The sequence below is a fragment of the Anguilla anguilla genome, chromosome 5, assembly GCF_013347855.1.
Source record: "Anguilla anguilla isolate fAngAng1 chromosome 5, fAngAng1.pri, whole genome shotgun sequence".
In the NCBI taxonomy this organism is placed as follows: Eukaryota; Metazoa; Chordata; class Actinopteri; order Anguilliformes; family Anguillidae; genus Anguilla; species Anguilla anguilla.
In genome coordinates this window covers 41,676,762-41,704,077 of record NC_049205.1, presented here as the reverse complement: position 1 = coordinate 41,704,077, position 27,316 = coordinate 41,676,762, and the positions used below count along the sequence as shown (strand labels likewise).

At 42.2% G+C, this 27,316-nt stretch overlaps 1 protein-coding gene across 13 annotated transcripts in view; it reads right to left on the bottom strand.

Annotated features, from left to right (window-relative positions):
- The window catches only part of LOC118228537 (neuron navigator 2-like), a 189,554-nt gene that overhangs the window by 81,325 nt on the left and 80,913 nt on the right, over positions 1-27,316 (bottom strand). For 5 of the 13 annotated variants that reach the window (XM_035420137.1, XM_035420135.1, XM_035420141.1 and 2 more), the window contains exons 1-2: positions 26,793-27,096; positions 1,753-1,870 (exon numbers count right to left, since the gene is read on the bottom strand). In XM_035420137.1, coding sequence (XP_035276028.1) covers positions 1,753-1,870; positions 26,793-27,017 — 343 coding nt within the window. In that variant the 5' untranslated portion in view covers positions 27,018-27,096. Of the gene's footprint in view, positions 1-1,752; positions 1,871-4,510; positions 4,636-13,055; positions 13,257-26,184; positions 26,204-26,792; positions 27,098-27,316 lie in introns of those variants that run through there. The other 8 variants (XM_035420133.1, XM_035420136.1, XM_035420139.1 and 5 more) reach the window with 5 other exon arrangements.

The following is a 27,316-nucleotide window of genomic DNA, read 5'->3' as shown; positions in this document are numbered from 1 at the left end:
TTAAAGTTTGTCAGATGAGAGCAGTCATACAGTACTGTTTTTCCGTAGAAATATGTCATTAATATTCAGACAATAAGCAAACACAGTGGCTTGATGGCTATGCATGACTCTACAGGGGAAACCTTCTGCAGTCAACAGTAAAACAAAAGTGTGAAACGGCATACATTCCCAAAACTCCTTTTAAATTCAAAATTAGTTTTAATACAGACAAGACTATAAATTACATGTTATAGCAGATTGTAGATGAATTGCTACATGTGTCATTCTAGGTCCCTCCAATTAAACTGTTCAAGAGCCAACCAGTGCATCTAATAATAATCTGTACCGCTTCACAGACAAACACAATGGTGGTTCCCCATTTTAGCTCTCACTGAACTCTCTTCATCTGTTCATTACAGAAAAATACAAGACTGCCGGAGATAATTGCATGTTGCAAAGCAGTAACTCTTCCACCCACAGAACCAGTCCTCTGGAAAATGTTCAGCAAGTCCAGAGAACCAAGGAACTTTAAGAAGAAACTAGAACTCAAGATGAAACTCTGACTCCCTCAGTAATTTAAAGCAGGATTCTCCCCTCTGAGAAACTGTCAGGCATAATGTTTCATGGTGTGGGGGCAGTTGTAGGTCAGGGGCCTGTGTCCTTAGTCAGACAGCCACTAAAGATATCGGCACTTGCCCACTCTCTGTTTGGAGATTCACACAGCTGATCACTTCCTTCTGCTCATGAACAAAGTTTGTGGGCTGTCTATGACACAGGTCTGCAGAAATGTCCAATAGGCCCAAGGGTACGGGGGAGTGGGTGACAGGTGATATTTCACCAGTGAATCACACCCAGGACTGCAGAATTATTATTTTTTTAATCCTTGTGTACCAAGAAAGAAATACAATTCATTTCCCAGGTGGTATGCTGTCATTTTTACCCATTGGCAAGGTACTTAGCCTGAATTTCCTCAATTACTACACTATGCACCGGAAACAAAGTGTGGTTTTAATATCACAGGAAGAGGATGATCTCAGTTCCTTTAGAGTGCGTAAGCCCAGTGTTAGCAGGGCCTATTATCAGAATCAGAATCAGAATCAGAATCGGGTTTATTGCCAAGTAGGTTTACACATACAAGGAATTTGTTTTGGTCAGGTGGTGCGTAACAGTGAACATAAAATAAGATTATCATGCTAACATACACAGCGCACCACAGTGTCATTGTTTGACTGGACCCTGGGCACAGTAGGCTGACCTAGACGGAAATTTTGCTGGCCATATTTTGAACCAAGGTCTGAAGAGGATTCATAAAACCAGGAAAACAGTAACATGCAATATAGAATTACCATCTTCAGTTAAATAACTAAAGATATTAAGATGGTCTCAATAACAAATCGTTCCCATAATATGCATTGAGTGAGTGTTCCGTACACATAATTTATATTACTGCACGATGTGTTACATAATTTTTTCATCATAACTGGGCTGGCCATGTATTTTGTAAACATATTCATACAATTCGGAAAAATTCGACCTCATTAAAACTAACGCTTTTCCATAATATATTTACACGAGTTCTGTATAAAATAATCAAACTTTTTCTTTAAAAAATGCAGTACAGTAGGCTGCATGAGGAATACACAAACTGATCACTGCAAAGACATAAGTGAAACATTTAAAGAACACAATTTTGTTTCCTGAAAATATATTTTAGCATCTGCTATACGGCCAATAAGCATACCATAAGTTATAGAATAAGTGTTACTTTCTTACCTACGACCTGTATGATCTCTGCAAGCAACACTCCATCGGTGACATCCTGCTGAAGGTCCTTGATAACGCGCTTGTTCCCCGACTTGGCAAGATAATGGTTCGCCCAATCCGTATAAATCTGCGCAACAAAACACAAGGGCAACACTTTAGCTAGCTAATTATCCCTGTACCAGAAATACAGAGGAAATGTTTAACTCAACAGCACCCATGATGAAGAAAAACAGATATTTGAGGTGAGCACAAATATCCAAATGAAATTAGAGTGATGGTTATGCGGAAAGGTTGGAAAATGCGACATCTGCGTTTTCCTGCGCGCGAAGAAGCATTATCGAGTGGCATTCAAATTCGGGGTATTGTGTGTAATTCAAGCATGCAAGCTGCGCGAGGCCTCTTTCAAACGAGGAGTATGACATCACGGCTTAAGACAGACATGGCCTTCACTGGCCAAAGGGATTTCGGAGCAGCGTTTGAATATCCTGAATAGCTTCGTTTATAACTGGGAATTCTCTCTCTTTATGGCATCTCATTAGGCAGAAGACTGTCTGCAAACACGGAACTATCAGGACCAGAAAACTTGGATGCCTATCCGTAAATAATACAGCTACACTAGCCTTTCATTGTTCAATTTTCACAGGACCCCATGAGAAAATAGCTTAATACTAAACTATTGCAGGAACGAAAGACTAGCACTGGCACTTATAAATGTACCAAAGTAAACTTAAATGATAAAAAGATTAATTCATATTTCTGTTATTCAACCAAAAGTAGCCACCCCATCTTCGGTCATTACGAATTTTAATACCATACTGTTTGTGAGAACATTCTTGCGCACTATAATCCATTGATACATCACAGTTCTTGTGAAATTTACTATTTAATTTACGTTTAGAGCAATGAGTATTTTATGTTGTTTCTGTGAGAAGCACATAACCTGTGTGTGGCACAATCATTGCTACCTAATGACTATACAAACAGGTTCATGCTTTCTAACATCAAACACAGCATAGTTTAGGTTTCAGGTTGTGCTTGCTTGAAATTACTTTAAATCTGATAATTGGAGGAAATTCCATACTACGAGATATTTACCAGCACTAATATTAATTAAATATTGTTCCCCAAATCCCTCAATTTTCAACACATAGCATGTGTAGAAACACACCTAATAGCTTCTTCCTAGATCCTAAAATTGATCTTGTTTGATCTGAATATTGTACCTGACAGGGTACAGAGAAAGTGAGCTGTCCATCTCTGAAGTAATACAACAAAACCCCAACCTGTGAATTTGGACAATATTAAAAGTGTAAAACAATACTACCATTAGTTTGTTAGACCATATCCTTCAGGTGAGAACAATTTAGAATGTAGAGCTTGCATGAGTAATTTTTATCAAATATAGCCTCAATAGCTGCTTTTAATGCTGCAATTCAATGTGTTGAAAAAAAAAATAATTCAAAAGTATCAAGCCATTCAAAATGCACTTGTGTCTGGCCTGTGCTCAGATAATTACAGCAAGCTTAGCATCTGGGTCTTTTTTTCAGTGGTATAAATTGGTCCCAGGGCTAAATCAGGGAAGGCAACATGACATTTAGCCGTCAGAACCTGACTCACCCTCTCTTGGCTACGCTCAGCCTACTTAACTCTCTGAACAGAAGGTCGTGTGAATCAGCAAAATATGACATTCCATTCAAAAGGGCCTTGATTTGTTCGATCACCAGACCCATGTACTACCATTCACAGATTGTATGTAGGTCTGAATACATCACAACAGTTAGACTACAAAGCGTGGGCCTTATGAATCACAAACCCAGCATGCTACAAAATCGCGGACGGCTTTGCTGGAAATGAATGGGCCTAATGATCAGCTATAGCCAGCAGAGAGCAATGACGCCATATTTCCTTAGTCATTTTGCATCTCGTCATCATGTGACAGTTGAAGTCAGGAAAAACTTTTTAAAGGTAACAAGTATGACTGGAGTGTAGCCTTGTGATAATCTCATCACTAACTTTACTTTCTCTGACAGTGTTTAGCATTGCCTTCTGGCATTACATTAAGCCATTAAAGCACTGAAACGAATGCTACACAAACACTGGTCGCCTGCTGAAAGTCATTACTGCAAACATAAAGTAAACACTGAAGTTGTTCCACATGCTGACAGTTCTCATAATAAACGGGTTGATACTTTAATGATGAGGACGTAAACCTGTTCTGGGGCAATTTTAGCCAGAGATAACTCCTATGTAAACACAGCTATTACAGAGGCATCAGCCAAGACTATCGACTCATTTGCTTTAAGAGCCTCCCATTACATTTTTATTTCACACATTTAAAAGAGCTGCCAAGAAAAGCAGGGCTCTTTTAAGCCTTGCCATTTTATTCACGATTACTGAGGTGAAAATAACTTATGAAAAGGAACAGGCAAGCGTAGCATTAGGAGATTCTATCAAATTCAAACAGACAAATTCCTCAAATTCATTTGAACTGAAAATTGAAATAGGGAACTATTTAAGTATGATGATATCAAAAAGACTTCTGAAGATTACGGTCCTGAATTTCACCAGAAATGGCAACATTTAAACTACTTCAACCTCTGTCCTTCATAAATATCACAGCAGTACACTACCTGCTCCAGCTAAAAATATCCTGATTTCCTGCCACTGCACAGTAGGTGCTTGGCACAGTCCAAAGTGTCTATTTCAGGAGAATGCAAAATGCACCATTCTGCTCCATCCAGCTATCCACCAGCTAAAGACCCCTTACCGTCTTGTAGTTCCCACAGGAGAGGCGACTCTGGCCTCTCTGGGGTGCCGCAAGGCCTGCGCAGGCTGCCATCCTTGGCCTTGGCGAGACCAAGGGACATACCGAGGTGCTGTACGTGGGGTTCCTCTCCGAAACCTAGTCAGGTCTGCAGATAAGTGGTAGCCCATGGACGGGGTTGGGGAGATAATTTTAGCCATGCCTCCCTCTCTCCCTCTCCCCCCCACCCCCTTCTCTATGTTCTATTTTCCACCTTTGAAGTGACATCCAGCTCCTCCCAGCAGTGTTTCAACCTCCTTACCCCCTGCCCCCCTTCACCTTCACTTCAATGTACAGCAGAGTTCAGGCCCAGTCAATGTAAACAGGATTAATGCCTTCATAGGGTTACACGCAAACATGAAAACAAGGCCCCAGGCAAGATCAACCCCAGACAGGGGTTTACTGCCTTGTTGAACTCAGCACCTGGCACTGTAAATAATATTAAGCCAGTTACTTGAGGGGAAGTCCAAGAATTTCAAACACCACAGAGGGCAACAGCATGGGAAATCCCCCTCCCCCCCAACACTTTTTCCCTGTCCTGCATAGTGTACAACAACTGATATTTGTTTCTGTAACTGTCAGTCTATTTGACAGTATGCTTAAAAACCAGCTGGAATGTTCCAGTTAAACTCATGTTAATCCCAGTCTCTGATGGTAACGGTGGATGGCAAGAGTAGTCTTGCTTAACTATAGGCTTCATCAGTATTGGTAGAGGGTTTTAAATCGCACAAGCAATGTGCTCTTAAACATACACATTTCCATACCATTCACACCCTTTATGGAACAAAACAGGTTCATAATATTTACCAATTTCCCAGCAACTGGTGGCCTATAGTATAATCAATGAGCCAGCCAGACCACCTTGGTGGTTCCTGGCATCAAATGATTGATGTGCATGTCCCCATCAAGGTGGGCAAGTACGCTGAGATTTTGGCATGGAGATTGACAGTGCTAGACAGAAGGAAAATGTATATACAATAAGCTGGGCACTGCTCACTGATTTTGCCTCCTTTGCTTGTTCTCCTCAGTGATCAGGGCATCAAAATTAACCACGTTACACAAGCACAGTATGAGACATTATACCTGCAGAACTGTAAAATGTCAGACTACGTGTGTCTCTAGTAAGACTCTCATCCACATATCTAGGCTATTCAGTGTACCATCGCAACCCTGATAAACAGCATCTCTCCATTATCTCTGGGAAAATGGGGTGACCTTTATGGAGGCCACAGGGATCCAACACTCATCATTTTTACTGAGATAGCAGGAGAGGCATTTTGTCTGTGAATGCCAGACATCACAGAGAGTCCAAAGCCCAGACACATTACTACAAGCAAAATAGACCTGGACATGCAAGGTTTGCAGAACTACATTAAAAATGTAAGAACCCTGTTAAGGGCTCAACCTGCAAGACCTTATCTCATGTCCGCCCACTTGCTTCTTCCAAGAAATAGCTAAATACATAAATAAATAAATGTATATTTCTCTTTGAATTGGCATGTTCTTTCTGATTTACAAACCACAAAATGGTAGAATATCGTACTTCTAAGGAAATGACTTGACGTGCATAAATGTCTATTTTAAATCATATTAAAAGCCTCATAAAGAATCGATAGACGCAGACAGAGTGTGCACATTATACTGCTCTGCTCTCATGCCATCTGCATTCTATAAAAGGAGGTCATAGGACAGTTCTAGAACCACACGCATCAAGTGTTGAATTAATTTCCACAGGAGAATTACATCTAATCTAATAATCTTGAGGTTGGCCACATGGAATCCAGATGCTGTTCTTGTTTCGCCTTTATGATGTTATGTTTCTGCAAATTCAATTTAGAGGCAGCTTGTTCTCATTGAGGATTCTGGCACCTTCTCTCCCCCCCCCTCTGCCCCCAAGGCCTGCCCACATCCATTCAGCACCGCCCCCCCCCCCCATCCCCAACCATCCCCATTTGAGCAAACAGCAAGCTGGGGGCAATCTACATTGACAGAACAGGCCACCTCTCAGAGAAATTCATTTTCCCAGTATAAAAGCAGCATGAAAATGGTGACCTTGTTATGACAAAAAAAAGTATGTTCACTGCAGGTGTACATGCCCAAGGTTACTATATAAAAAACCTGGCAATGGCCTGTTCTACTTACAAGTATCAATTGCTAGTTTTTTTATCCAAGTGTTCAGCACAGATTGCATAATATTGCAGCTGGAAAGGAACTCTACATTTTCTACAGACCTTATACATAGCCCGTACAGCTAATCAACAACTGAAATGCACAAAAGTGCATAAATGACAAATCTGATATACACTTCCAATGGGAGTATAAATACATAATCAATGCATGCCTTGGGGCCATTTACAAATCTAAAAAAGCTAATGTAACACAATTGAAAGCAGGCGAGCAGGCCCTTGAAAAATTTAACCTGGAGTTTAGGACAATAAGAGGGTGTGACAATTAAGCTGCACTGAAAAATTCAACCAAGTCCTTCGACTGATGTCATTAAGTTCCATATACTTGAGATTTCCTGTCATGTCCATTAACATTACTTAAAACAGCTACTCGTTTTCACATGCTTATCTGGACATGCCTAAAGTATGAGAACTGGGCATTCTTAATCCTGGGACAGAAAGTTATCAGCAAGGAGAAGGCTTTCATGTCATGTCCAGTTCTGAGGAGTGACCACCAGTGAAGTAGTGCCTCCAAACTATGCAGATCCTAATAAATATGATGCAATGTGATGGGTTCCTGCCAACCTCAAGAAATTCCTGTACCAGACTACATTTTTATATAAAATCAAAGACTGTTCATTCATTAGATTGTCTTATTACAGAATCCTTTCAATATTTGTTTTTTGGAGCCTGCAACATCTATGTCAGGTTACTGTTAATGAAGGACAATGTGAAATTTGCTCAAACTTGGCAAAACCATTGGCAGTGGATTTGGTGAGGAGTCTTTCAGATCCACCACCTCACAGTAGGGAATGGCACAGATGGTAGGACCTGGCTGAGCGATCGATCTCCCCCTGGAACACTATCAGATATGAGCAGTGATGAATGGGGTACGGGGTCAAAGTGCAATTAATTACCTTGCCATAGTGGTTATAAAAGCTGCCTGTGTACAGCGGGACTGTGAGAGTTCCGTCTCCTACAGAGCACCATTTGAAACCCGTGCTGTGGTTTTCCACAGGAACCACGTACAGAGTGAACCTCTTATTTCTTTGGACTACCTTTCTTTGCCCTGTTTTTCCAGCCACTAAAGGCATCAGACCTCACTCAAGCACTGCAAATTAAGCTGCGTTTGGCAGTGGTTGAAAGGGCAATGCAGCAACCAGACTAAGAGGGACAATCTTTCTGTCATGCGAGTCTAATGAATGCCTGAACATTGCTCACAGTTTTTTTTGAACAGTGGTTTTATTTTCTTCCGCATCTTCCAAGACTCCAGCAGCCTGACAAGTCTCTGGAAGATCATTAATTCAAGCATTAAATCACTGTTAACAGCAGCCAAAGAAGAGAGGGAAAGAAATCAAGAGGTTCCATCAGAGCAGCATTCAAGATGCGACACTGTCAACCATAACCCTCATAGGCCTGTTCTTCAAACTCCTGATACACAGATACTTATCTGGAGTTATAATCCTATGATTTGTGATCCACATTAATTCAATTCAGCTTCCCTTGGATTTATTTACCAAACAACACAAAAAGATTAAGATGTAAGCAGCCTGTATTTATAATAAACAATGCATCACCCCATTATCATCCTCCCTATTGTAAATGCTGTAAATGTTATTTTGATTTAATTGCCCTTTCAAGCAAATGTTTTATTTTGTTAATTAGATTCTTATTAAATACAAAATTGCATGGATTTATATAATTTCAAATAGAACGAAAATAATACGCCACTGTTCTCATGCTTTCTGACTATTTAATCCAGCCGTCAATTAGGATCACAATTAATTTTGCATCAGACAAATCAGGGAGAATGCTGATCTCCTATTTAAGCTCAGAATAACCGCAACAACATCTATTCATATACACACAAGGATAAAAAAATTTGATTGAAGTAAAACTTGGAAAAGTAAAACTCAAAATATAGGACCTTTCAAAATCCAATTTCCACACTTGACAAACCGGCAGATGAACTTAAATTGAACTGAAGTGCAATATTGTGAAAGAGGCAATTTAAGAAAGGACTCATCACAAAAAAAAATCTCCTTTGATGTAAAGAGTGAATTTGTGGAGTTAGAACTCTCCATAAAACTGCAGTCTATTCCGGCTTTGTCATTCAGAGTACCCACTGCGGGAGGTTTGTGTGGAAATGACTGCAAACATGCCTCTCAGCTATAGGCAATGTTCATTATTTTTCAGGTACATACTTAGAAAAACCCCTTCACTGCTTACAAAATCATCACTGTGATGTAACACCACTGTAACTGAGCATCTTCATAATGTCTATGGGTCTCAAGCATATGGAATGACTTGAGGCATAGCTTCCCACGAGACAAGGTACCTGACTTGTGCTGACAAGTGGTGACCTGAAAGTCACCCACTGACCGAGTCTGCCTCATAAACAATTCAGAACAAAGATAAATCACAGGCTCTCGGCTTTGTAATTTCAGCAAAAGTACGCAGCCCGGAGCACGCTCCGGGAGAGAGGTCAAGGTTCGAGCCGTGCCACGGATGAGAAGCAGATTGTATGCAGAAAATCAATAACCGGCCACGCGATTATATCAAAATATTTCAGTGAAGTAGCTCGTTTCATAATGTGGAAAGAAAATGAAATTGAGAACGGCCCCGCCTCATCAAGTGATATATGGAGAGCGACTACGTAAACTGTGGATTTATGCATGCCATGGGAGTGGGAGAAAGAGGTAACATTTCAATTGAAACCATGACAAACATGGAGACGGACCCACACAGATGAACGCCCTACTCTACCGATGTGACTGGCAAAAGACTAGCATGAAAAATTCAGGCCTTTGCCATTGTGAGGGCTCTGCAGCTACTTGAGAGGATGCAGGTTTCATTTATTATTTGTTTCATGGCTTCTGCTCAGAAAACTTCCTCTTCGGTCTCACTGTAATCATACTTCATGCATTAAGTTTAAGTCACATTGCGTGCCACAGCCAGCAAGTTGTTTCCTGTCAGGCTAAAAGAGCTAGTTTGCTATGCAAATAAACAGACTCCCTCTCTTAAGTTATTAGTTCTGTAAAAAGCAATAGGATGTGTTTTAAATAAATACTTCCTGTGTAAGCGTAAATTATCTTTGGGAGCTAATGGAGTTCTTATCAGAAGAAAAGCAAGGAACCTTAACCTCAAATTAAACTCCAAAACGAATATGTTTAATTTTCCAGGCCACTACTGCATTCACTGACTGTGTGGTTGTGTTCTTTGTGGATTTTAGACAAAGGCAACCGTCAAACTACAAAAGGCCAGTTTAACGTGTGAAGTTGCCACCCCTGCAATAAATACAGCATGCAGCAATTGCGACTTGTGTACAATCTGTCACGTCAAATCCCTCCTCATCTCACTTCACTGGAAGCCTGTTACTGTGCAAATTAAGTTTAAACGGCAAGAAATGAAACCGTTTCATATTTCCAATCAATCTTCCAACCCTGCACTCTGGTCAGCTCTCTCAGTAGTGCAGTCGGGGTGACTGGCTATACCTTCCTTCTGTAGTCCCTGATCCCAGGCATGATGTCTGTCTGTTCTGGCCCCCCAGTGGTGGAACTAACTTCCCACAGTGGCCAGGACAGCAGAAATGTTGTCCATCTTCAAATGTAGACTGAAGACCCCTCTCAAAGTACAACTAGGTCCCCCTCCCAAGAGTCCTAACTTTTGTACTATTTCAGGTTATGGCACCATTCATGGTGTATTTTTCTTTGACAGTATGTTATGGATGCAATCTGTATGTATGCAGGATTTGTACTTTGGTTCTTACTTAGCATAGTTAATTTGCATTTGCGTTTTAGTGATGTTAAGCAACATAAAACCTATACAACAACAAAAAAACAACAACAAAACAACAAAAACATTAATTAAGGAGACCCCTCAAATGCCTGCAGAGAAAAATGGGAAATGAGAATTTCAATCTATTTCTGTGAAAATATGCTGTGATTGGAGAATATTTTCTACAATCCAGGCCAATGCAATATTTCCAAATAACCTTCAGGTCACGGAAAAAATGACAGACTCCTCTGTCCTCACAAGAATCACTGCAACAAATTCAGCATGGCTTCCGAGCAATTTGGGAAAAAATGCATCAGCTAAAACATTTCCTAAAAAAGGCAGTCCAGCTACTGTGTCTGCAACTATGGGGAATATGGCCTGATAGAAGACACAGTAAAAAGGCTTAAAAGTTAGAATAGGTACAAACATACCCTCATTACTATCATGCAATGGCACAAATAAAAAATAAAAAAATAAAAATAATAAAATAAATTCTATGCACCTGCTCAAGAGAAGACACACATGAAACCATTTTAACACCATCTGATCTCCAGTATGAAACATAAAGAACATCTGTTAATGAACTTTGCATAATGTGAAACTGAGTTTGCTTTGGTCACGTTATCAAGGCTCCAATATCCCTGGCTAATGAGAGAACACCCAGGCAGCAGATTCCATGGAGGAGATTAAACATAGGCTAATTAGTTCTAATCATCTCTAACTAGCTAAGACAGCTGTCAGCTTCAAATTAATGATATATCCGTAATAGATCCTCCACATCTTTCCACTTTATTATGTTCTTCCGCCACCTCGCTATGCTACAGAATGTACTCCTCTGTATCCCAGCCTGCCACTGGGCACAGGTATTGTTACATATGCTCCAACTGCAGCAAGCTCACCCAACAAAGTGTTAATCCCCAATGAAATAATTTTCCTTAACATACTGTATGTGTGGGATGAGGATACTAATGTGGATGCTATATGAATTCATTTCACAAACAAATCAGGCTATTAACAAATGGAAAAGTGTCCTAATGCTCACCAAATTAGATAAAAACTGAAGAAAGAGGAATTTAATTGTGAAAACCTTCAGCATTCACAGTTAAACACTGGAAATGACATTGCTACAGTATAAGATGGTCACACTGACTTGGCTTCCATCAAACTTCTTGCCCATCCGTGGAAGAAACTTATGGAAAAATACTGCCCATTTGTGCCTTCATAGGGCTGCTTGTGGTAACACAGGGCAGACTGGAAATACATTTCCTTCTTTAGAGAAATGAGACAGACCAATCCAGCACATTAACCACACACACTGAAGATGAACAGGCACACGCTCACACATGCGCACAGGCAGGCAGACACACACCATACACACAAACACGCACACACACGGCTACAGTGTACTGCGTACATCTGTGTTAATGTAGAATAGCTCATGGTACGCGTCTGTGTTATTACAACCACTGACAGGGTTGCCCCCCCTCCCAAGCCACACTTTGGCAGTGTTTAGTCTTTAGGACAGCCACTCTCATGGTGAGGAAAATGGGAAATTGGAAGGAAAAGCAGAGCATGAGCATGAGCTATGGAGCACCTGCCCCCAACCTGTGGGTCACCAAAGGCCTGAGGTCTAATTAGGGTCAAACTTGTACACTCTGTGAGAAGGATACTGCATATGGCCCATTCTGGCACTTGTCAATAGGTTTTCTTCCCTTGTAGTAGAACATACACAAAACTGAATTCTCCCCAAATTTTGTGCATTTGTGTCTTAACCACAGCCAGAAATAATCCTCTGACCAATTCGAGTGGCTCGCAATACTGCATAAAATAAAATCACTTGCGAGAGCAGTACTCTGGATATGGTTAATCTATTGATGTTAAATGGGTAATGGTGAACAGTGGACAGTTGAGGATAGTTTTATACTTGTTTTTAAAATGAGATTTTTTTACATAGCCCACACTGTCCAATGCTGTGCCTGAGATGCTATAAAAATTAGAATCAAAATCAAACCATCATCCTGTCATCCCATGTTAGGGGTTACTATTAACAATGGACTACTAGATTTTTCCAATTATACATCGCTGTCTGAACCATGTACTGCCAGTCTACAGCCCAAACTGCAATACATTGAGAATGTGCAATAAAATAAAATGTATTTCTCCAAACAGTTTACCAATTTGCTCTTGATACAGGATGAAATTTGCAATGCTTGCAAAAGTACCTTTAAAGGCTGAGTTAAAACAAAGAGAAAACAAGTGCACACATCCAACACAAAAATGATACAAAATCCTTTGGAAGCACTTATTCTTGTTTCCAAGCAGACAACGAAGCTGACTCAACAAGTAATGAATCAAAAGAAGCCATGCCTCAGAGAAAGCCAAGTTTGGACTGCTGCGATAACCATCCATATCAATCTGAAACTGAAACTTGGGCTAATATTAGCAGGTTGGTGCTGATGTGCAGTTGCCTCTCACTGCATCTACAGCAGCCGAAAAAGGCAACGGATATTGAACATGAGTCAGTTTCCACTTGCTGTGCAGCAAACCTGCAGACTGCAGTTAGTTACCAGTTTCATGGCGATGTTGTTTTGTTCCCACCGCCACAACAGCACGCTCATCGTCCTCGACGGATGTCCTGCGTCCACACCGGCCGCTGCCTGCCCGCTGGGGCCCAATCAAGAGTCTCGAGAGCCGGTCATCGGCGGCGTGCGAGGCCCCCGCAGTCCCCCCCCCCCGTCCACGGAGAGGCTCTGATCCCTGCGTTCCCCTCGGCTCCCGCAGCCGCTGTGCCGGAGATGGACGCGGCGCGCGCTCCAGATAAGGAGGAGAGAGAGAGAGAGAGAAACCTCGGGGCTCCGCGGTGCTGCAGCTCTGAGAGCCAGCCAAGCCAAACAAGAGGAGCGAGGGAACCCGCCGGAGCTGACGGAGAGACACAACGAGGAAGTGTTCCCTTCCACTGCTCCCCCCCCCCCCCCCCATCAAACCCTCCTCAGCCCCCACCCTCACCACCACATCCCCCCTCAAATTGGGTTTCTTCACCTCAAGGGCTCATCCATCACAAAGGGATTCTTCATGAGATCTCCCCTCTCTTTCTCTCCCCCTCTCTCTCTCTCCCTCTCCCTCGCTCTCTCTCAGAGGCCACAGACCACAGACCCCACTGCGACCCTATGAAGTGCAGCGTGGAACGGCCGGGGCAATTAGCTTGGCCGAATTATTGCTTGCAGTTTGGGCTTCGTTCGACCGCCTTTTTAATGTCCCATTTTTTTACGCCCCCCTCCATCGCCGCAATAAATCCAGGGCACGGTGTAGTCTGTATTTAAGAACAGAAGCGTACACTCTGTGGAAGGGAATGACAGGATCTCCTCTGTTTTGAGTACGCTCCAAACCCCAAACCCCAAATTACAAGCCGAATTAGAGGCTGGGTTTGGATGTGCCAACTTTTCTACATTCCCACACTAAACTTCAGAGTAGAGTATATTTTAAGCAATTTCAGTTGTAGCAGTCTACTACATGTTTACTACGCAGTGCATCTGTATGTTTATAATGTATCCTTTCCTGTGCAAATAATATCCATTGTATCCACTACAACAGTAAAACATGCAGATGTGGTTCTGAGATATTGGATAATATGCACTGGTAAATAAGATGGTGAGATAAAAAATATTGAAAAATACTAAAGTCTCATACTAGCCTTGAAATTCCTTGAGGTCTCAAGGGTGCCTCCATACTGAAGTATTTTTAAATCAATAGGAAACATTCAATATTCAATAGTTATTACAGAAATAATGAAGTATGTTAAAAATCCTTTGGAAGTAGCCTTCTCCAATCTATGCTAGTCACCAGGGAGTTTGACCAGAGAAACACACATTTCAAAAACTGAATAAAATCAGACATGAAATGATGACCAAACACTAACATAACATTAAATCTGCTTGAATCAGAGAGCAACCAATACCTCAGCTGAGACTTTCACAGGCAATTTCATGGTTATTGTACAGGATATTCAGATTTACTTGGATTCTAGAGAGCTGTAAGATTTTCCAACAGTGGTAATGAGTCAGTGCTGATAATGTTGAATGGCTTAAGACGCCTGTATCTCTGGTAATCACAGGTATGCCCCCCACTGCTCTACAGCGTGCTCCGATCACATTTCGATTCACACACAGGAAATGAACATGGCTGACAGAGAAGGCGATGAGGAGTTCAATAGCCATTTGAGGATGAGAGGATCTCACCTCTTGAGGAAAAAGCACCCAATTCACTTTTGAAACACTCTGGAGGCTAAGGCAGAGAGAAGGAGACTGATTGGAAATCAGCAGACTGTGTATCAAAGATACCAGTGCAGTAAGCAGGTGCAGGTTTTTAAATGCCAATGGGGAGATAAACAGTTTCAAATGTGTAATAAGAGTCTGTTGATCAAAGCTAGACAAGAAAACAAGTTTTTATTAAATATATTTGTACTACGCAATTGAAATATGAATATTTGTGTTTTTTTTGCATTTTTTTGCAGTTTCACTCAGGTGCTGAGGCAGTGCATCGATCAAGTAAAAACTGGGAAAAGGAAAATCTGACAAAGCAAGGCACTGTGGGTATATGAGACAGCATGTCTGCCAAAAAGGATTCACATGACCGAGCAGTTGAACCTCCATCAAAGGTGACCTTTGATCTCACTTGGCAACATCTGTGCCTCGTGCCGTTTCGCTGAGCTTGCAAATGGACAAATGGACAAATGGACGCTTTTACTGAATGACAGGAAATTATTGTGATTCTTTTTTGCAAAACATTATCTCCAATCCCAGGGGTCCCATGTACAATAAGCCAGATTAGCAATGTCACATCCACACAACCTTTGAAAAAAGGACGAAAAGTCGCCAAAAAGAGACCCCTGAAAAGAAGAATTTTTTCCCCATTTGCTTTTGAAAATGGATTAAATAAAAGAACACAAGATATCAAAACAGCGAATAAGTTTCACTTCAGCAGTGGCCATGAGACCTATGTGAATGCTGGAAAAAATTTAGCGTGGTTTAATTTAGTGAGCTAGCAAAGGAATGCCTTGACCATTTAAGGACATTCATGTACTGTACACACAGTCACTTTTATAGGTGTACCTGCTGAGCATACAAAATTATGCAACACAGAGCTTCTGAGGACACAGTAACAATGCATTCCAGTTCACAGGAAAGCATTTCTTCATGATTTATTACTATAAACATACAGCAACTGGCGCCATGACTATCTGCCCTGCCTGTCCAAGAATTCCAAACGCCCATGAGGGCAGCAGTTTTCTTCTAAAGAAATGCAAGAAGAAAATTCTTGCAAAATTCTTATGAGTTCAGGACTTTTCCTAATTCCTTCCAATGTTGTGTCTCATACTTAATTATGGAATTAAAACGGCCAATTCTGTAACTGGTACAGTAATAGAAGCTCATGACATGTAAATCTTTTGTGACAAATTATTTGCCCAGCAGACAGACAGCATCAGAGTATGCTGCTTTTATTGTTGTGGTGAGAATTCATCATGATGTTTTGACATACATGCTTCATGCAACTTTTATATTATGGCAGTGGTCTACTGGGCACAACTGTCCTGCTGTGCTACACTGGCTTCAAGGGTACTAATAATAAAGAACAGCTGGGGCATCCTGAGCAAATAAAAATGCAAAATTGAAGATGTATCCAGAGAGAAAACACACACACACACCCACACATATAATATATATATATATATATATAGCTATGAATGTTTGATGGTGGTATATACAGTACAGGCATTCATTAAACTACAAACTAAATCACACTCAAACTCAAACTCTCTTGTAATAGACACCACTTCCCCTGGACCTCAGGTTAATCTTTTCCTTTGGAATTAGCACATCAATGCTAAACTTCGGGAGGCAAATCCTTTTTCCTTTCACTTTCTCCTGCTTGGAAATATGGAAATGGGCTTGACTGAACCTCTACAGGGAAATCCAATGACCTCAATGGGTAGTGAAACAATGAGTATTGCAGTGAGAGCAGGGTTTATTTTATGCTAATGAAAGAGGACCCCAGCTTTGTCATGCTGGTCTTTGTATTTCCTGATAGGAGGTCTGCCCTGCAGTCACGCAGGATGCATATCATAGAGGATAAAGCCGGCTCATTCAGTTTGGAAACTAGCACACAACAGGTCAAGAAGACCATGTTGGTGAGAGCCAATTAGAGAATCTCTAAGCTCTAACCCGTTGTGTTCAGCCAGTCTTGCCAGAACATGCAGACTGCTTTCCACTGTTTCAGTGTTAAAGTGGTGTGGGTTATATCAGATCTTTGTAGTCACGTAAAAGTAATAGAATTTGAGGTTTGTCAAGGTTTGATGTGGGTAATATTTTTTCTTTTTTTAAATACACAAAATGTATTTGAAGTAGCATTTCATATTTCAATGTGGTACTGCGTCCTACCAGCTTTTTTATTGACTGAATTAGTGCAGTGTATTTCAGTGATGTAATATCTCTAGTTTTATAAAGAGAAGAGTGTCCAAACAATAACACAAATCACCATAACACACAGGAACAAATCATCGCTCATTTATGAAATGGGTAGGGATGGGAACCGAGAACTGGTTCCCGTTGAGAACCAGTTCCAAATTGTCCTATTAATTGGAATCGTATGCCTCCGAGCTTATCGATTCCGCTTATCGATGCCAGCATGTTTTTACAACAGGTGCACATTACAAAACAATGACGTAACGCCTTAGGGGAGGCACGCAGGCGGGCAGCACGCTGCCTCTCTCAGGTGTTTGTTTTGGGCGGCAGCTGTCACAACAAACTTGATCCGAGCTGCAAAAATGATCCGGGTGACATACTGACATTCTAAAACAGCTGTTATACCCATCGTGACGTACTTAAAGTTTCATTACAGCGTCCGTTGCTATGCAGACACTGCCAGCCTTGATGCATTCTGTTGTGATAAAGATTCTAAGACAACTCGGCAATTTCTCTGGATTAACGGGTTATTTTCTAGCCTGAAATGCGATTGTATTACTAAATGGCTACACATGTCATGCAACATGCAAGTAGTTGGTTATCTCCCTGGATATGAAGTAAATGTTTTTACCAATAAATAATAATAATAAGTGCGATTTTATCCATGGAAATAGCTAATAGCTACAAAAAGGCAAAATAAATGTTGTGGTTGCGATTGCCGTCGTAGATGTCAGAAGGAAATGTCACTGACAAAAAAAAAGTTGCAGTGGTTTGGGCTGGAAACGAGCTGTAAGAGCGGGATATGCACAACACTACCTACTGAATGTAGATAATATCGCTGTGAGGATGCTTTCCATAGAGGATTTCAGCTGCATGCTCCCATATTAATGAAAATGCTGTAGCGGTGGCTAGCTATAAGTGCATATCAGCGTATGACGAGCGCTGTGTGCATTGTGTTGATAGAAGCGTACCGCTGGCTAGTGCTAGAAGCTAGCTAACAAATTACCAAAAAGTGCTGGGATGGGGCAACATGTAACAAGTGTCATGAAAAAGGGGGGGGGGGGGATTTGGAGCGAAATATACAGCGTGGTGGTGGTTAGTCTAGGTATAGTCTCAAGAGATGAGTCTTCAGGCCACGGCGGAAGATGGGTAGTGAGGGGGAGGTTCGGAGAGGGACGGGGAGTCCGTTCCACCACTGGGGAGCTAGGGTGGAGAAGCTCTGTGATCCCTTTGGTCGGGTGGGAGGGGTTACAAGGCACCCTGCTGCTGCAGAGCGGAGTGGTCGAGCAGGGACATAGGATCCAATCATGTCCTGCAAGTAGATGGGGGCTGTCCTGTTGGCTGCAGTGTAGGCAAGGGTCAGGGCTTTGAACCGGATCCTGGCAGCAACCGGTAGCCAGTGGAGTGATCGCAGCAGAGGAGTGACGTGGGAGAATTTGGGAAGGTTGTAGATGAGTCGGGCAGCGGCATTCTGAATCATCTGTAGTGTACACCAAAATGACCGGCTAGTTCTAGACATTGTTGCTTGTATTCAGTTTTTTGAAATATTCAAAACTTTTTGAAATATTGAACTTTTTTTGTGGTCACTCCATAGAGGCTCATTCATGGACGTTTATTGGAACGTTGAGTGGGACGTTTAGTAGGACGCATGCGCAGGTGGTCACTGACTTACTCAAGGACGTTTAGTAGGACGTACTTCCAACGGTACAAGATTTTTAAGCACAGCTTAATCGCCTAACGTTACTTTAGCTAACCCTAACATGTTCGCATTTCACCTACTTTAGTTAACCTAGTTAGCACGTACGGAGGCTATCCTGCATGCATGAGTAGGAGCTAATGACACACAGCTACAACCACCGATAGAGATGTATGGACACACGGACGCTACAACCAACGATACAGATGTATGGACACACGGAGGACAACAAATAACGTTACAGAGGTGAGGACATGCCATAGCTAGCTAGTTAGCTAAGTTTTACTCATGACACTTTTAGGATATGACTAATCCCTGGAACATAATCGCTACTTGCTGATCCCCGGCTGTATATGTAACGCTACGGTGCGCCGTGGGTCTGGATGGTTTTGTGCTTCTTCTGAGCTATGCACCCTCATTGAAATGCATTGAGGCTTGAGGACAGTGCCAGTTGGAATTTGAAGCAAGCCCACACAATTCCTTCAGGAATTGTAACCTTTCTAGTTGTTAAATAGTCTTACTTACACCACTATATCACCGAGGTTCAGAAAATGTAAGCCCATGTTTGGTTAATTTTATTATGCAAATTCAGTGAACTGAAGGTTTCTACGACAGCAATCGTGACCACAACATTTATTTTGCCTTTTTGTATAGCTATTTTTGTGGATAAAATTGCATTCATTGTTTTATTTTCTGTTAAAAACATTTAAGTCATATCCACGGAGATAGCCAACTACTTGCACGTTACATGACATGTGTAGCCATTTACTAATATGATCGCATTTCAGGCTGGAAAATAAAGTAAGTTGACGCTGAAAACTTGTATGTAGGCCTACTCTTTTTACACCCAGAAAATGTATCAGGCATCGATAAAGGAATTGATAAAGAATCGGATCAATAAGCAGAATCGGTAATGGAATCGGTATCAATAAAATCTTATCAATTCCCATCCCTAGAAATGGGTAACATACCTACTATTCTCACCAGAATGAAATAAGAGCAATAAATAGGTGTTAGACCATATCCAGTAGACTCAGTACAAATCTAATTGGCGTCTGGGTGGCTGACTTAAAATAACATTCACTCATCTGAGCCACTAGTATCACAGACATACACTTCCAACTTCTGTAAATACAGGTGTTTGACATTATCATTCTGGTAGCTTTCCAGTGATGGGTCACCAATGCATGTTCAGTGCTCAATTCATTAGCAAACATTGGCTGCATGTCTCCGCTGGCTAGGCCAGGACTAGGTTCACTGTTGAACAGGGGCTCCTGAACAATTATGATTTCCAGAGAAGGCACCTGATGCAGCCAATCAGCAAATTAAAGTCCACTAAGAGTCATTTTAATATTCTGGCCCATGCATGAAATTAGATTCAAAATCCATGGCGACTAAACAGGTTCATGAACGTTGCCAATGAGCTGCTATCTCTAGTAAACACCTGTCCAAGCTCAATCATAACAGAAATACAGATATCAGAACTAAATTATATTTAACCTGTAGAATTCAATTAAATCGCTGTTTTAATATTCCCATAAATATTAAATATTAAAATAAGAAATTAAAATCTCAGCTAAACCATTAAAAACTATTTTTTTAGACAAAGTACTTAATCTGAGTACCTTGCCAAAACTTTCCAAATGGAAATTATGATACAAAATTAGAATGAAGCTATATTAATGACTAGCCATTTAATAAACGAAGGCAGAAGCTTTCAGTGATCACGATGTGCATTTCTGTAACACTGAAATATGAGCACGTACCATTACAAATAAGCAACTACAAATTTATATTTCATAATAATGAATATCGCAAACTAAATCACTGAAACTGAATTTTTTTACCTCTACTGTGTGTCAACAAGTAAAAGCTTTTTTTTTTTTACCTAATTTGTGACATGCAACTATTAGCTTATATCACATTAAATTTAATATATAATATAATTTAATAATTATGATGCCATTTCATGAAGCAGCAAGCCAAGATAAGAGGTTTGCTATAATTAAATACATTTCTGCTTTAAAAAAAGGTCCTCATTTCCGAAATTCCTATTAAGATAAGACCCTTATCACAATGACAGATGGTCTAATTTATTTTACTGAAAGGGAGATATATTGCTCACAAAGAGGTAAGGTAATGTCCATTAAAACAGCCATCAGTCTGCATTTTCCCATGAATGCTCATAGAATAGAGCTGTACACATAGCAACTTCGGCTAAAAGGGCAGCGACCACAAACCAAGCTAATGAAGGGAGGTTTTCTCTTACTTAAATATAGATTTTCTTCCAGGATGCATCTGGAGAGACTTTTTTGGCTTGGAAAGACAGCTTGAGTATATATTGATTCTATTTGAGGGATTTAACCTTCCCAGTCAACTGCAACCAACTGCAACCAACTGCTACTCAACTCGTTAAATTCCATAAACTGTGTGTGTATGTGTGTGTGTGTGTTTAGGTTGACTACTCATTGCCTTTGTTTCACTGTTGTTTACTTACTTCTTTATGGAAGAAGAAAGAGCCATTGGACAATTCTGATAAAACACATGTTCATTACAATGCCAAGTAAACTTTAAAGATCAAAGGTGTCACAAATAGGGCCCGCAAAGAGCAGAGGGAAAATTTTCACTAATATCTTCTTTGTACAGCCATAATCAGACTACTCTCAGAGAACACTAGATTCAATGGGCTTCTTAAGTAATAATGACCCAACCCTGTATGAGCACTGAGCAGATCACTTATGCATATTGTAAGTAGGAGAGTGCGTGCTGTTCCTTGGATATACACAATGTGCCCTTTAAAACAGCATTTCAAACAGAAGTCTTCCCTGGGATCTCCCCAGTGGATCATATCCCATTTTAGCAGACATGACTGATGATCCTGAAGGGTAACAGCTCTGCTGTGTTGAAAAGCTTAGTGCAGGGAAGCCATGTCTGCGTTAAACACCAGGGGGCAGCAGAGACTCCCCGCACAGCCCACCACTTCCCTCAAGTGTGTCAGTGGGACAGGGGTCACAGGGACGCTCCGGTGACATCACACACTTCTCTTTCTCCTGCTGTCAGGGTAAACCAGATGGTAAGGCGCTCACGCATAACTGGCTAGCGCTTGTTAGCACACGCTTCTGTTTCTAACGGGGACACTACCGATAGCGCTGTCTCTAAAGGTGCTCTGAGTCATCTCTGCTGTTTGGGCACAGTGTGCATTTTTCTTAATACAAGCAACATTATTCATGCGTTCAGAAGGCAACACCTTTCTCAGTAGGCAACTTACAGTCCTTCAGTTTGACATTACTCACTAAACCAGTGAACCGCTCTTTGGAAAATGGATGTCTACCGGTCGATTCCAGGGGTGTGTCCAAGCCTGGACTTGGACCCTCTGGCCTGGGCTCCAGAACCCTAACCACTGCCCCACCCAGCCCGACTGCCCCCAGGCATAATGAGTTTTGCACAACACAGACTGTGGTGCTCTGCAAAGTCACACCACAATGCATATGTCCAGACTGGTTCTCTGGCAAATGAGGAATGCGCCAAGGTCACCATGGGCAACAGTGACCGCTGGCATGCAAGCAATTGTTGTCTGGGTCTGTAGTTTCTTGGGGAACCTGAGGCATTAGACTGCAGTGCTGATCCTTCAGCTGGAGTCACCAGAGAGCAAAGTGAACCCATCACTTGCATATTAGCCAAGGTTATCCCATTAGGCCTCCACTGGATTGAGCACTAGCAGATGGTGGTGTGCGTAATGTAAACGGAAGGATGCTTTGCTATGCTTCACAAGGTGCAAATGTTCAATACCTCCCATATGTTACTTCCAGAGATGCAGCAGTAAGGGCTGTGAATTAAGGCTATGATTTTTGCATTATGGAATTTTTTAGCAAAATGTACAAGGAGGGAAATTAAAATTTATAGTCATTATAATATATAATCTTTAGCATTTATACTTCATTAACTTGTATTAACACAATGCATCATTTGCTTTCAACTAATGCAGCTATTATGATAACCCAAATAAGTTTGATGTTCAGCCAAACAGAAGAAACCCATTACCTATTTATTCAGGAAATTGAGGATATAGTTGTTTTGATATGGTACAGTGACAATACTTTTTTGTTTTAAAAGAGGGAGAAAATAACATTTTTAAGCAAAATTCAACATAGTATCAATCTAAGAAGTGATTAAATTGCAATCCTGGTCCAATCATGGAAACTACTGACATTGTAATAGTCTATTTGGAGCTTCACAATATTAATTTTCTTAGCAACAACTCCATCCAGAACAACTGGCAATACTAGCTTACATTTTTTATGCAATTGTAATGGCTGTAAATGACAGAACACTAGACCAGCCGAGCAAGCCATTATGATTTTGTGCATCGACTACTAACAGTCATTGCCCCCACATCTGCTCTTCCTCTGACACACTGATAGGTGCGGTGTGGAAGCTGACAGGCAATTTCTCTGCCTGTTCTCCTTCCCCTCCCCCGGCTCCCTGTGCTTTCTGGGAGGCAGGAAATTATAGGAGACCTGCCTCTGTATCCAGTGGCTGGTTGGGTCAGTAATTGCAGCTGTCGGCCCCCTCTTGACAGCCCCACTCCGCGACATGGGCAGGTGGCATCAAAGTGGGCCGCAGATGGTCTCTCACTAAAGGCGGCCATCTTGTTTTCCCCCGCAAGTCTTTGAACCTGCTGTAGAATGCTCTGCGGGCCTTATTTCCCCGTCATGCTGAAACGTTTTAGCCTGGCTCTGGATCCAGTGGGCGCTGGAACTGAATCACAGAGGCCCCAAAAACCCGGAATTTACTGTCTAAACATGTCAGTGATTACCATGTACTTTAAGGGATTCTTTTTCATTCAAGTAGGTCCAAGATCCTTTAACTGATAATCTTTCTCTAATGTCAGTGTGAACAGTTTTATTCCCAAATAAATTGAGACCCCCAATGGAACTTTACATGACAAATTTCAGAGGATACAGAAAAAAGGCTTCTGTAAAAAATAAGAGATAGGCCTATATACTTAAAAAAAATATATATATATATCTCTACCATCATAGACCACATGTTCAAGGAATCAAAACAGAACATAATCTTTAGCTGACAGCCACAAAACGTGCAAATAAAGTGAAGCGGCGTGAAATGTTTCCATATGGTTTACTCCCAAAAGATCCATACAAACCGAATTTTCCTCAGTCTAACTGCAGCATCTGAAAAAAAAGTACTGCCAATAAATCCACTTTGCTCAGCACCGAAGCTTCGGGGTAAAGCTAATGTGAGCGCATGAGCTGACAAGTCAATTGATTAATTTAAAATAATATCACCCATAGACAGGGTCATCCACATGGCAGGATGCTCTCAAGTTACATGCACATTATTTTAGTGGTTTGAAAACAAATTGAATCTATTTAATCTTTTTTACTAAAAATGAACCTGTAGGCTACCAGACGCAAGACAAAAAATCGTCTATCATGGAAAATTGAGTCAACGACAACGTGAATATCAGTTTCATTTTCCCAAGAGGGAATCAAACAGGAATGGAGGTTCCTGGTCAGGCTGAGTAATGGGGCGCTGGAGTAGATAGCACGTGTATGTCATGGGGATAAGCTAAATTTGCCATACTCAAACCAGACTAATCACCAAAAACAGCAATAACTGACACTGTGCCCTCAGGCACTCAATGCCAGGTCTATATCACAAAATCAACGATTCTCTTCAGTTCACAGGATTGCACAGCATCATCAACCTGTAAATAATCGATTCAATTTGGATGCCCAGTGGACATATATATTGCATTTGCAAGTGACCCGCGCAGATATGCTGCGACAACATATGAACATATGAACGGCCTCACGACTGTTCTTATAACATCGCACACACGCGAGTCTCCTGCTTTACGTAGGCTACTTTCACACAGAACAATGGCCACCACGGCACCAATGACGAAAATTACAAACAGATATTTATCGCCCGCCAGCTCCCGGTTGTAGCCCTGACACGCCCCCTTGTGAAATCTCAAACATAAACGGCGCGAACAGCCTGACAGCTCCCTGCCAAGGGAAGGCATCCCCAAATCGCACGCTGCGTAAAACCGCAACCTCTCCGTTTTAAAGTGCTATCACAATGACAGGGTCTCTAGCGGGATCTCCGCCTCCCTAGCTAGTTTAAAGCGGATCCCCCGTGACGAACGGAGCAGAAAAATAAAGCACATGATCGGTAGTAGAAAGCTGAGCTACAATCACAACGCCGGCTACCGTACGCGACCATCAGCCTGCATCATCCGGTTTGCAAACTAAATCGCTGTAGGCCTAACGTAATTTTTATCTTTATTTATTTATTTCACGATTATTCATCCAGGTCTCATAGAGCTTAACAATCTCTTTTTCAAGACCTTGCCAAGAAAGCTGCAATAGACTAGACGTTACAATAAGACATTTAACACAAAAGCAACAACAAGTTCAAAGTGTCGCATCTGGTTACTCCAGAGCAGTCTAAATATGTGGTGCAACTAAGGGTCAAAGCGATTACAATTTTCACTTTCCTCCATGACTTTAACCCTCACTTTAAAACCACTTAGTGACATAAACTGCTGTAAGTTCAGCTTTCTGGAGCTGATTCCATGCTGAAGGAGCTGAGTATTCAACTTTCATATTAAGCCCATAGCAATTTTATTTTCAGCAAACATTTTTTTTTTCTGAAGCAACTGAGAAGTGGCTCCTTTGCTCGAGGGTATGGGTATACCAGCAGTGTCCCTTTCATGATTTTGGACACTCAGGGACTGAAAGGGTTAGGCCTAAATGTTCATAACAATGGTACGTATTATGAAAAGCTCAATGGTGTGAACAATATAGAACTGTCATTCTTTTAAAGGCACCCACTATGCCTCTTTTGGTGCAGGTGTGAGATGGCTTGGAGTTTTCAAACAGCATCTTAGAAAAATGCACATCATCCACATACATCACCACAGGAAATGTTTAGACTGGGGATAATTCAGGGTTAAATTCATTTTCTCGAGAAGAAATCCAATATGTCCTGAGAATCTGTTTTGCAAACCTGTTGTCTGTAAATAGATGCACTGCATCCTTAGCAACAGGCATGCATACACTCACTCATTAGTACGCACACACACACCTACACACACGGACACCCACACAGACACACACACACACACACACACACACGGCAGAAAACACTAACCACATCAAGCAGAGAAAACATTTCCACGCCATCTGTCCACAGCGCTCATTAACACAATAAGCCAGAAAGGGGATAAGACAGAGGCTCCTTTCACTGCCCTGCGTGGACAGTGTAAACACACTGATCCCATACTGGCAGAAGGCAACATTCCCCCAGCTACAATGACTGCAACTTACTGCCATGTAGGAAAGGGATATGCTTAGAAATGGCCTATTTCTACAAGACACAGACACACACATAAAGAATAATACGTTCCCCCAGAGCTGTCTCTGAGGGTTAATCTCCACTCCATTTATTACCAGCAGTACAGTTACATAACTAGCTCACAGAAAAATGTAATGCATAATGCCTCACACATTTTACCATTTACTCAGTTACCCCCTGAAGTAAAGAGCGGTTTCCACAGAAGAAATGCTGCTTAACCTTCCCATGTTCCAAATCGCTGAATAGCGTTTCACACGACAGGCTGCACACGTTGGTCCCCTTTCATGTACGCGGGCTTAAATGGCATTCGACAGCAGCGCTCGCAGGGAAAACTTTCCTGCAGGGCTCTGGTGTGCGTCCAGCCTCGCGGTGGCAGTTGGTGCGAACGCGAAGAAAACCCCACGCAGATTTACCGGTGCTCAGCAGAGAACGCTACTACTAACGCACAATACCACCGACGCGGCATCCCGCGCGACACCCAGCCCGATCTTCCCCGTCGTCCCTCCGTCGGTGCCTGCGCGCTTGCGGACGCGACCGTCTTTGCACAGAGGGGAACCTGACCGCGCGTTAGCAGCATCCGCTGAGCCGTCGCGCAAATACGCCCGCCTCCTATTCGCCGATGCGTCCGCAGGCTAAAATCGGCCATGTGCGTCTGAGGCTGAAGATCGCGGCGAGCGGAGAGAGGCGGGCGTGTGCGGAACGTTGGGCTCCGGAGCCCTGACGCCGCTGACCGTGACACCGATCGCCCGCGCGGCGCGGATCTCTACCTGGGCTTCCGCTCCTTTCTCCGCCGGCGGCGCGGTGGTTTTGGGGGGAGCCCCCCCGTCGCCCTCGGCGCTGCTCCCGCGGGGGGGCTTGAGGGAGACCTGGCTGGAGTAGGAGGACTTGCCCACCCCCTGCTTCCAGGCTGTGACCTGCGGGATGGGCGCGGCGCTGTGCACGGGTTTGGGCAGTCCAGACTTCATCTTGGAGGCCACCCGAATGGCCGGCATCTTCCCACGCCGCTTTCTGAGCACGTTCTCGGGGCTGGGAGGAGAAGCAGCGAGCCCGGGGAGAGAGAGAGAGAGGGAAACAGAGAGAGAGAGAGAGAGAGAGAAAGCGAGAGAGAGAGAGAGAGGGATGTGCTTCTAACAGCGAGGAACACACACACACACAGGCACACGCGCGCACGCTTGCGTGTGCACTGCCACAAACTCAGTCTCAGCAGCTACTGTGTGTCCACAGACACATACACACACACGCACACACAGTCTGAGTAAAGGGTCCAGCTCCTATCAAAACACACAGTTCT